Below are 12,094 nucleotides of genomic sequence, written 5' to 3'. Positions count from 1 at the left end.
CTCTGCCGGCTAGAAAAAACACAGTTAAAGGAACACGGGATAGACGAGTTTCCCAGCATTGTTTGCTAAAAAGCGGTACCTGGAGCACTGCAGGCAGAAGCACAAACAGAGCACTGTATCCCGAGGCTGCAGTTGCCCGAGTGCTTCCCGAGGGACCCACGTGCTGCAAAGCCACAAGCAGTACCTGTTGAGCAAACCAGTGCAGCCACTGCCCAGAAATTTTTGAACACTTCCCTGCTAGCTTTTTTAGTGGGCTCAGCTGGGTTTGCTTTAGGTGAAAATGCTACCATCTGCTACAATTATGTAATTAACCTTCATAGTTCAGACTTAATGATGCTCATTAAGGCTGAGTGTTTTTATTGGCTGAGTGCTGTCACCAGCTTTGCTGGAATTGTAAAAAGACAACTCTTAAGGGCTATAGTTTGAAGCATAATTTGCAATACGTGAGTGTTACACAGGGGCATGGGTGAGGAAGGCAGGGGAATCGGTGGGAGTTTCATTTTATTCCGTGCTAAGGCTGGAATGCAATGAACAACAGAGGTCTGTTACATCTGGGTCACTAACAATAATAATAATAACAATAATCAGCTACAGCAGTGTGGCAGCCAATTTGGAATATATGTGTCAGGACATCACAGGATCCCTGTCATCCACTGTGGGCTGTGTGACTTCCATTTCCTTAGCCAACCCTTCTCCGAGTCCAATTCACAAAATTTCTTCATTTATTCCAACATTAGTTAATGAGTGCCATTTTTGCCTTTCTCAAAGTTTAAAAAAAGAGTAGCAAATAAAGTATGCAATTTAAGAAAAATGCCCAGGATCAAAAACTGTGTGGCTCAATTCACCCGTGCCTGTAAACTCCCAAAAGATTAGGCTGGTATGCTGTAAAAATATGTAACCACTATTCATACCACCTCTAACTACAGTCATTCTCTGACTTGATTTGTCCAAGAGGAATGCCTGTAGCTCTTCACATACTCTTAAAGGCTGGTCTCATCACCTCAAATACACACAGAAATAATCTGCATCACAAGGCGTTACAATCTTCCATAACCCAACAATTTATTTAAACTTACATCACAATGAGAATCTAATAATAAAATACATCAGTTCACACCAGTCTGCATTGCCATTTTTTTAGGATAAGCATCTTTCTTCACTTTATATTAAAACTTTAGAGAGGTAAAAACTACTGCATTGTACCCACAGTTCTTGAAATCTGGTGTAACATTAGGCAGGTTACAGAGGAACTTTCAGAGCTAATTACACTTCGGTTAACCTCACATTTTTGGCACATCTGAATGCTCTTTATTTTCTTCTTAACATAAAATAATTCTATAGCAAGTCAGAGAATCATGGACATAAAGCATCACTATCCAATGGCAAGTGCTGCCTAAAAGCATACAAAAATGGCATCATTTGGTTACAAAATAGTTCTTTATCCCAACTCTTAACATTGAAGTGCCGTGACAGAAAAGGGCCAGGAACAGGACCGGCCTTGCTGAGTTGTTGCTGGTCCCTTTGCTGCAAGGCTTTAAGTAAATCCCAGAGTGATGTGTTAACAAGATGTTGATAGCTTTTGCCTTGCCAGGTCATTCCTTTCAAAGCACCCTCCAGCAGGTGCGAGGCCACCAGTAAATGTCACCCTCCTTCTCACAAGTGTTGCTGCTGCAGGGACGAAGTGAAGACAGGTTTGGGCAGTGCTCAAGAGGGGCTGTTTCTGCAGGCCTGGGCAGCCCAGTGGCTACAAACTGAAGAGCTGGTCAGCCACTGCTCAGTCTGGATTTCCTCTGCCTGGCACCACAGCAGCTCTTTCTTTAGAATGTCTTAAGCAGGAATGAAACATTAATGGTAGTGGTGTGCCTGGCACATATTTGCACAAGTGTTTGCTGTTACTGTGCATGAATTTTTAAAACCTGTAGTTGTGGGTTTAGGTGATTTTTGTTCTACACCACAAATCCCAGCTGCTATGAGCTTCTTATTATATTAAAAATAAAAAGCAGCCCACACCACAATACTTGTAATCAGGGTTAGTTTTTCCCTGGCTCTTGAGCTGTACTGTATCAATCAGAGTTTGGCACATTAAGCAGTGATTATGTTTCACTGATTGCCAGCTCCATGGACTGATACTTATTTTGGGAGATGGCTATTGCATTGGTTATGTCCCTTCTGCTCATGTTGCTCATAACAAAGCAATATGAATGAACTGCTGCAGTTGAGGAGAGACTGGCATAGCAAAAGAATAAGCATGTTAGAGCTCTCTGGCTGTATAATAGCTAGATGGTCTCTGTGCTTTAATGGGAAATAAACATTTGTATTTGTCATGGCAGGGTTGCATTCTGTGCATCTTTCCAAAGCCCGACTCAAAAACAAAGCCCATTTTCTTTATTCAGCTTTCCTACTCGTCCTTTGCTGAAGCCCCTAATCTGAAATCCATTTGGTGGGACCAGTGAGCATTCCTAGAAGGACCTTATGGCTGCTAAGCATCTCTACTCGGAGTCTCTCTCTTAGAGAAAGAAATTGAAGAAAGGACCATAATACTTGCTGTATCAGGGAAAGAAAGAAATTACACAGATAATGGAACAGTTGGTGGTGGAAACGTTTGAAACTTACAGTAAGAGAAATTTCAAGGTATCCGTGGTGCTCTCTGCACGCAGGTACTGACCCCGAAAGGCAGCCCTGACAAAAGCCCTTCAAAAACCAAACTCACTCCCAGAGTCAATTTTTGCCTCGCATCCACAGTGAGGATTTCTCCCTGCGTTGGTTTCCATTTCCTATTCAGCACTTGGTCTGAACACAGCTCAGGTGAGCGGGGGTCCTTTGGGAGCCAGGAGTGTGGGACACGGAGCGCTGCAGAGGGAGGAGCTTTGGCCGAGCCGGTCAGTGGAGCCGTGGCACCTCTGTCCTTGTGCGGAGCAGAGGGTGCTGCTAAGGCGGGCAGATGTCGGCCGGATACCTCCACGTGGACATAGTGCAACTTCTGCTCGTTTAAAAAGCTGTGGGAAAGCAGCCAGAGTGTGGATGAACAGCAGCTACAGCCCAGCTCACACCCATGGCTCAAGTGACAGCGGGAGTAAAAGCTGATACGTTGCAGGTGCGTTTCTGGCACCTGCAGTATTTTCATGCTCTTTACAACCTTTGCAATTTAAAGTGTCAAGGTGTGACAAATTACGTAGCAGTGCATTCCATATATTTCATATACAAAAAAAGGGCTCAAGGCTGGGAGCAAGAAGGCACAAACTTGGGAAATAACATAGCTGAGGAGTTTACACAAAAGTACTGTGTCATTTATTAGGCATCACTTAGCACTTATTTTCACATTTCGCCCCCAAATTACCCAAAGCAACATAAATTTCCCCCACTTCCTTTTCCCTTCGCACCCTCCTTCTGGATAAAGCTGCCTGTGCTCTATAGATACAGTTGCTCAAGAATATAACGTGAACACAGATAAATACAACATACACAGCAAAAAAATGTATTATAGTACTACAATAGTCAAATAATGAAATTAGCCTCCAGCTACGGCAGTGCCTGTGTGCTCTGGGGAACAAGTTCACGAACAGCAAGCGGGGCCACTGTACAGGAGCAAACCGAGGTTGGCAGTGTTGGGCAGAGCAAGGGGCTGAGGGGAGGCTCTCCGGGTGCCAGAGCGGGCAGATGGCTGCAGTCGGTCACAGGGATCCACTCGCTTGGGAGACCCAACCAGGAGATTCCTTCAGCCCGTATCAGTTCGGCGGCGGGTCCTTGGAACACCTTTAGGTTTGTTCATTGTGCATACATATAAAGTCACCCCACATTCCTCCTGTTAGGCTATGTTTTCTTTATATATATATATATATATATTTATTTTTTTTTTAACTTTTAACTTTTGAAATTTTTTTTCTTACAACTGTTAAAAAAGTTTCATGGTAAAAATAGCTCACTATATGATACATATACCCAAAGTGGTGCGATACTTTATATAATAAAAGATGAAAATAGTCACTTTCCATAATAAAAATAAGTTCTATTTTTTGCTTATTTTACAATATACTTAATAATTCTTTTCTTCTTCTTCACTCTGCAAGTAAATAGGTCCCGTTTTGATAGCGCTTCTGAGTCGATTAAAGTGGCAGGAGACTGGAGAATGGCTTTATAAGCACTTTGAGCAGCCGCATTCCACGTGCCTCTCCAGTTCTTCCGTGAAGGTGGAGCCATCCACGCACTGGAAGAAGTATTTCCGCCGTTTGCTCCGGAGAGGGACGCAGCACTGCCCGCTCCCACAGCTGCCACGGCACTCCAGGCGGGGCACTTTGGTGGCAGTGGCACACGATGTGTAGCCCTGCTGCTTCCTGACTACTTCTCGAATGATGTCTCCTTGGCAGAGATTCTCTGGGAAGACAAGAGAGATATAAAGAAAAAAAAAAAAAGTGGTAACTGTTTTGCCAGATATTCCCTGAAACATCAGCAAACATCCCTGTACTCCTAACGTGGTTCAAAAACAGATGGCATGGGAAGGACCCTAATCTTTTACTGCTTTGTACCTGCCATCAAAACAGAGCTTGTGCTCCACAAATGTGTAATATCCGGTGCGAGGCCGAGGCCAAGAGGCCTGCTGGCTTTGATCAGCAGTTCTGGAAATGCTTTAATGAATGCTGAGTGTTGAATCCTGCAACACTCCTGCAAAGTAGGAATTAGTTTTACCATGTCTGCTCCCCAGGAGCAAAGGTCAGCCTGCTCTGCAGGACACTGGTGGTCTGGGATACCTGAAAATGTCTGTGCTGTTCTGCAGTCACTGTGCAGCAGCCAGACACACTTTGGTGAGGCTGTACATGTGTATAATTTGAAAAGTCTGCAGCTCATTCACAGGAAAGGCACAACCTAAATAAAAATAATATAAGCCAGCTCTTTCCTTCTGTAGAGTAACAAAAATAAGGCAGAAAGGACAGAGTTGAAACTCAGTGAGTTTCCAGTGAGTCTTTTCAGGGCAGGGAAAAAGAGCTGCCCTAGTGGCAAGTCCAGCAGGATCTGTGGGATTCCCCAGGAGACCTGCTCAGCTGCATCCAAGGGAACAAGCCAAGAATCATTCACCGCTTCAGGTGAGCAGCACCTCCTTGGTATGCAGGATACCTCCTTTCCCAGCACTGCAATTAACTGATTCCTGCTTGCTGAGGGTAAACCTCACAACAACTTCTCCTTTAAACATCCCACCTGAATCCCAGGAGCTGCAAACCTTGAGGATTCAGGAGACAGAGAATAAAACCCTTCACTGCACACGTCCCCCCTTTCCATATGTTTGGATGGCAGCCACCTAAGTGTTGTGTGGTTCTTTTCTCCTCCCTGTATTGCTCTGCAGAGACTGGCTTAGCTTTATCTTCTGCCATTTGCCATTTACTCCCAATACAAGTCCCATGGCAGAGAGGTACAAACAGAGGTGTAAAGCAGGAATGCAGCAGAGCAGGACCCCAGGCCTGTGGCCAGTCCTACCTCTGTCACAGAGCTCTCCGCTGTAGTTGGGGTCGCATTCGCAGAAGGGCTCCCCGTGCTCCGAAACTTTACACTGCCCGTGGTTGCATTTCAAAGTCCTGCAGGGATTTGAGGAGTTGTTCTTCTTGTCACAGTACATGCCCGTGTAGCCCTCCATGCACTTACAGGTGTAAGCAACGTTGGCTGCCACGCACTTACCATGCAGACACCTGCAGAGAGAGAAGCATTCAGAGCTGGCCTGGGTTAGATGGGAACGTTCCTTTTCCCAGAAATGATTGGTTTTGGCACTTCTGCCCATTTAATTCCAGGACACTAATCCAAAGACAGCAGTTCAGTGTCAAACACTCTGAAGAACCTGTGAGTTTTCAGTGAATACTGGATGTAGAATTTGTGAAGCTAAGGGATCTCTTTAAAAAGCTTTAGGCTTCTCCGTGAGCATGGACCAACGCTTGGCATCCACACGAGACAGCTCACACTTACACCATCAGCACGTGGGACTAAGTGCCAACAATCAACCTGCATGCCCAGGCTTCCTGAGCAGAATTACTGTACCAATGATATCAGGTGATGAAAACCAGTGTGATAAATGAAGGTGCCTGTAGAAAGGCTATGCACAGACTTATCGGCAGGCAGCTGTAGTTGAAGGGTTCCCTGGATCTTGTGATTTGCACTGAGCTTTGGCATTTCCAAGGAATACCACAGGGTGGGGTGTTGATCCTTAGCAGGTTCTCTGACACCATCCCCACTTCTGGGGCAGGGACTTGAAATGGACTGAAAACAGGGAAGAAGGCAACACTCTCCAGCCAAGGGAAAAGTGCTTGGGGCTTATAAATCTTTCCTATAACAGGTCCTACATGACATAAACCCACGTCTCTCTTATTTTATTTCCAGTACTTTCAAATTGTTCCCTGTCTACGTTGAATTCTTGTACATTTAATTTTTGAGCTTTGAACTAAAAAGCACAAATAGTAAAAGCAGTTTCAGTCAGATCAAGACATGCAAAATAATACAAGGAGTCACAGTCTACATAAAGCAGTATTTTCTGCCCTGCTAACCAGAGGTTACCTGATCTTTACAGGTGCATTTCCTCACTGAGATTAACCTGTGAGTGTTGAGCAGACACCTGCCTGCAGCACTCTGGGATTCCCTGGACACACAGGACTTGGCTTTAAGGAGAGACAGCTCCAAAAAAGCTCAAGTGATTCATGAAAGGTGGGACAGTGTGTGAGCATTAGAAATACACACAGCTACTTTCTTTAGCAAGGGGCTACATTCATGATTGCCTCACCCTCCCTGGATTATGAGAGAAACAATCCCTCATCATGTAAACATCTGGAACTCCCTTATTTTTCTCTTGTTCAAAAACAACAGCTTTGTGTTGACACCGGAAATTCAAGGAAATATTTGGGTTTCCATAACTTTGGTTTGTAAACTCTCAGGTGTGGAGCCCCTGGTGGTCTAGTGGTAAAGGCGCCGCGCTATCACCGCGGAGACCCGGATTCGATTCCCGGTCAGGGCCACTCCCGGGCAGGTGGGGCTCGTTAGCCCTTAAAGGCAACCCACCTACGTCCTAAGGACCTCGCTGCCACCGTCCAAGCTCGCTTGGCCCCGGCAGATGAACCTTAGGATTAAAGGGTGGGCTCAGTTCCGCGCACACTGTGTCTCACCTAAAAAATCCAATGCGCAGGCTGGAAGGTGGAAAGACCTTCCCCCGATCTTCGCTCGCGAAGACTGGCCATCAAACTCTCAGGTGTTTCTCAACACCTTCCAGGGTTCGGTATTTTGCAGAATTAGACCAGAAACAAGTCTAAAATGGTACCTCTATGAGGTTAAATTTTTTCCCTTTAAGAGAGTGATTATTCACTGTGTCAATTTACCTGTCAAAAGCATGTGCTTGTAAAAAGCCCCTTCCACAGACAGTGCAACCAAAGTAGCTTCTAGAACAAAAGTACTTCCATCTGCTCATGAAACAGCACTGAACTATGCAGCCTGCTGCTCTGCACAGGGCTGTTTCCTCTGTGCTTGCCATGAGAAAGCCATTCATCCTGTGTTTCTGATGGAGATGTGGTTGTCGAGCCTTTGAACAGCGAACGCTTTACACTCACACTCCCTTCGCATGCAACGCCACATTCTCCTTTAAACTTGCACTTTGAAGGGGTGTTTAAGTCAACTATTTGGGAAATATAAAACTGCTCACATTGGAGTGCATAATGGTTTTCAGGGGGTTAGTTTGAAGCCTGGGTTCAGTGCTGCTGTGAGCAAACCCCTAAATGTGTACCTCATGCTCCCAGGCAGCTCCGGTCTGGGTAAGTGGCTCACCTCCTCAGAGTTAAGCCATACCCATTAACAGGAGGTTTTGTATTTTAATGTGTAGAATCGCTGCTGAAAGCATGACCTGCAGCATTAACACCTGACCTCCTTCAGGCTCATGATGTCCTTTGGAGAGTCAGCAGCCTCGGAACAAGCAGTGGAAATTGAGAGCTGCCACGGCTGCTGACTCACAACTGTCAGTAACGTCACGTGGGAACCCAGCACCTCCGAAAATAGTCAGATGTGGTTTCACAAGATGAAACGTGAAATATGCATTAGCTGTAAAGCTTTTGCCCTCCCATCAGCACTTGTTTGAGCTTACTTGTGGTTGAGGCACGGGTCTCCAATTTCCTGGTCACACAGGGGGCCCATCCAGCCCGGGTGACATTCACAAATCACGCTCGTTTTCTCCAGGGACCGGCAGATACCGTGCTTGCAGATGTTACAGGACTTGCAGCCAGGAAGGACTCCCAGTGACTGCTGTGGCAAGTCCTTGAAGTCCTGCAGCTCGTTGTTGATGCGGACATCGTGGATGCATCCATGAAAACCGTTTGGTGTCTTATCTGCACCCTGGCGCAGCGAAGATAATCCAGTAGAGGTGGGGATCCCTGCAGATAAAAGCAAAAGGGGAAGGTTCACTCACAGCTACAGTGATGATACATAAATGAAAATTGGTAATGTTTCTTTTGTCACAGCCCCTTAAAATCTTTAAAGACTTAATTTGCATAGGACCTGTGTAAGGTTGCACAGAATTTGTTATCCATAAGTAATGCCATGGTTAAAGGTGGTCTTAAAACTAACCCAGCATCTTTGTTCAGCTGTGCATTAGGAAGCAAGTTGCTAGACCAGGTCATGTAGTTGGGGAGATGGAAAAAATTGTGGGCACATGAAGGTTCTGTGTTAACACTTACTATAGGTTAGGAACAATTGCTCTGGGGTAATTTAATCAATTACTTTAACTGGACCACCTGCAGTGGAAGGGCAGATGGCATCCATGGCAATGCTACACATGGAGAGGTGGCACATGCAGAACAGTGAGGGTTTAGAAAGAAGCAAGAAGAATTTTAATAAGCAATGAAAAAGTCTCCACTGAACCCATGGCTTCCAATAGTCCTTCATTCCACGTCTCAGGTTTGTCCTGAGAATTTTTTTGTAGACACCTTTTGAGAATTAGTATTGATCCACTGTGCTCATCCATTAACAAAACATGTGATTATTTCCCAAGCTCCTTGTGTAAAAACTGCTGCAGGGTTGGTATCTTTTATGCTGTGCTAGAGGGAGAAAATGTGATGGCCTCTGCACCAGCAGATTATCTTTGATGCACAATGCTCTTTAATAGCCTGTGACATTCTTAACAGGAGCCAATTATAAAATTTCAGCTCTGTACAAAGCAAGATTAGCCAGTTTTCTGTTTTACAAGGGCCATATTCAGGGTTCTTTTAGAAAAGTGTTATTAAGGGGAATTATTTACAAAAGTCCTGACCAGCACCAAATGAAGTTGGTAAGAATTTCTACAACTGGCTTCAATGATCTCATTAGAAAAAGCCCAAAGACTTTCTGAGTCTGTTATTATTCTGCTGACTGAAAATTCAAGAACTCTGTGTCACTGAGAGATTTCAACATTCAGTCCAGAATACAGCTAAGGGGGTTCTGGCAAAAACAAATCCACTGGGCAGAGAGCAGCCTTTGTTCTGTCTCTCATAACCAGACACCTAATCAGTGGGATAGTCATTATTCTGGGCATCTGTTCTCCACCCCACTTGGCTGCTCATTCCCCCCAAATTCAGTCCTTAATGTGAAAAAACTTCTTAACTGAAGTTTGGTCAATTCTAATACCTCCCCAATACTGAAGCTCTGGCTTCAGTTTCCAGTGAGAAAGCTATTAACCAAGACATTCTTAGTCAGCCTGTGTGTTAATATGTTATTTAATCACACATCCCCTTCCCCCCAGTTTTTAGACCTTTATAAAATTTCCAGCAGAAATACTGCTTGGTTGTGGTATATTTAAACCTACTGACTATTGGTTTGCTTTTCTGCTGTAGTTGCTTGTGATACTTCCACTGTGTTCTTCAGCCACCACACCTTGGTGCCAGCCAGTTCTGAAAGCTTCAGAAATGACCAGTGGACTGTACCTGCAATGACTGTGTGACAAAGAACCTGCCTGTGCTGAGTCAGCTGCCTGTGCTGGCCCTGTGGTGTGTGCCAGGGGGCTGTGGAGCACAAAGCACAGCAGCAGAGGTGGTGTTTCCAGGCTCTATGTTCAGGGAACCAACCTCTGGCTGAGGGGAAAGACAAACTGGTAGTGCCCCCGCTCCCACCCCCTGCCCTGGAGAGCCCTCTCCGTGGGATGGAAGATGGTTTGCTTCTGAGAAAACATGTTAAAATCTCAAGTCCAGAGTAACTCACAGTACCTCCAATGTAGAGGGGTGTGTTGAGGCTGACAGAGGACTGTTTCTGGAGTTTTCCCAGACTCTTGGGAGCCCCCTTGTCCACCACCAGGTTCAGAGTTTGATTCAGCATCACGAGTTCCACACTGTGAAACTGCCCATCATTTACTGTTTCCACACTAAAAGGAAAAGCAAAAAAGAGAATTAGAAGATGAACAAGGAACAGCCTCTGCTTCTGTGACATCCTGTGTCCCGGCACACCTTGCACAGCACAGCTCCTCTCCGTGCTCCTTTGCGGTCACCGTGTCCTCAACATTTCCTCCAGGTACAGACTGACACACTGCTGATGCCTGTGCAGGCAGTGCTGACACATGTGATGCTTGAGAAAACAGCTAATCAGGACAGGAGCTACTGGAGTTGTGTTTCCCAGGGCATAAAAGCAATGGGGAGTTACACAACATACTGGCAACAAAACTACCTAAAAATCCCATTCTGTGCTCTCAGCCACAGCTTGCTGCCCCTCTGTCCTGCTGCCTGGTGGGCCCATGCTGCAGGCCAGATCACTGGAATGATTGCTTCTTGGATGGTTAGCTTAAACTCAAATTATTTCACGGGGGCAGGGAGGGACTGCAGTCTGGGTAAGACAGCAGGGGCCTCTGAAACCAGCATTTCCTCACGGCAGAAGTGGCTTGTGACTGTGTACTAAGGAATAAGGACAGGCTGAGTTTCTTAAAGCCACAGAAGGAATTCAGGAGTTTTTGGCTTATAAATGACCAGGGTGCTTTGTTCACTACCAGACAGCAATACCTGAACAAAAGGAAAATTGACAAATTGCTACTCTTTGGGAGACATTTACGTGTAGATCAGTCTTGAGAGTAAGACAGCAGGAGGGGGATAGGGACCAGGCAGCCATGTGAGCAGACAAGTTATTAAAAGCACCTTGTATTTACTCATCATGTGTTTTTAACACTGATTTTTCAGATGCACGAAGCCTGCAGTGACTTAGATAACTCAACAGCTCTTTCACAGAACCACAGAATCAATAGGTTGGAAAAGACTGAGATCACCACCTTGTCAACTAGACCATGGCACCATGGGGGTGTTGGTACATACAGGTAAAGACAGAACACACCAACTGTGGGATTTGGGCATCCTGAGATACTGCTTAGGCAACAACCTGGATTTGGAGTTGCTGCACAGGTGGTACTCACCACACTACAATGTAAAAGGTTAGTTTTAAGAATGGGTTTCTGCTCGTTCCAATGGCCCACAAGCTCAGCATCCCCTCTCAGTAAGTTACAGAGTCACAGGCCAGATTCCTTTCAGGTGTTTTGCAAACCTGCAAGGTCAATGTCTCTGAGCTATTTACCCAAACCTTCTTCATTGTCAGTGGAGAGGAACAGACACATGCATCTCCAAGGATGAATCACCTTTCAGATGTGTCCACATCTCAACCTAGAACACATGCTGCCCCTCTTTAATGCCCAGTCCTGCATAGCTGATGTGTAAAGCTATTGTAGCAAGGAAATAAGACCTCGACTTCAGAAACAAATTACATGCTTTGGAGATTACCAGGATTCAGTCGTTGCTGGAAGAAGTTTCATTTTTAGAATGTTTTATGGTAGACCTGACATAACCAATTATACTTGAGCAATGTCAGGCAGCAAGTCTGCACTGCAGGCATTTCTGAGGATGTGCTGTTTAAGAAGAGCACACTGCTGATTCAGAACTGAGCTAATGTGCCTGCAGTGCTGCTCTCCCCACAGGTTTTTGGGATGAATCACGAACACATATGCCTTTAAGAGTTTACCTAAGGTTACACAGGTTGTAAGGTGACAGCAGTCCCTGAGCACCTTTACGTAAAGTGTGGCTTTACATAGACAAGAGGTGAGTTCTGCAACAGAGCAGCTCTTAGGAAAGCTCTGCTGGCT

The 12,094-nt window shown here is 45.4% G+C and overlaps 1 protein-coding gene across 2 annotated transcripts in view; it reads right to left on the bottom strand.

The window, feature by feature from the left end:
* Positions 1-1,037: 1,037 nt before the first annotated feature.
* Positions 1,038-12,094, bottom strand: part of SLIT3 (slit guidance ligand 3) — a 472,700-nt gene continuing 461,643 nt past the window's right edge. For both annotated transcript variants that reach the window (XM_050312542.1, XM_050312543.1), the window contains 4 exons: positions 10,188-10,342; positions 8,099-8,384; positions 5,467-5,675; positions 1,038-4,371 (listed from right to left, as the gene is read on the bottom strand). In XM_050312542.1, the coding sequence (XP_050168499.1) occupies positions 4,133-4,371; positions 5,467-5,675; positions 8,099-8,384; positions 10,188-10,342 (889 nt within the window). In that variant the 3' untranslated portion in view covers positions 1,038-4,132. The remainder of the gene's footprint in view (positions 4,372-5,466; positions 5,676-8,098; positions 8,385-10,187; positions 10,343-12,094) is intronic.

Source organism: Myiozetetes cayanensis, unplaced genomic scaffold, assembly GCF_022539395.1.
Source record: "Myiozetetes cayanensis isolate MyiCay16 unplaced genomic scaffold, myiCay2020 scf17, whole genome shotgun sequence".
NCBI lineage: Eukaryota > Metazoa > Chordata > Aves > Passeriformes > Tyrannidae > Myiozetetes > Myiozetetes cayanensis.
The sequence above is the reverse complement of the archived record's forward strand: the minus strand, read 5'-3'. Positions and strand labels throughout refer to the sequence as shown.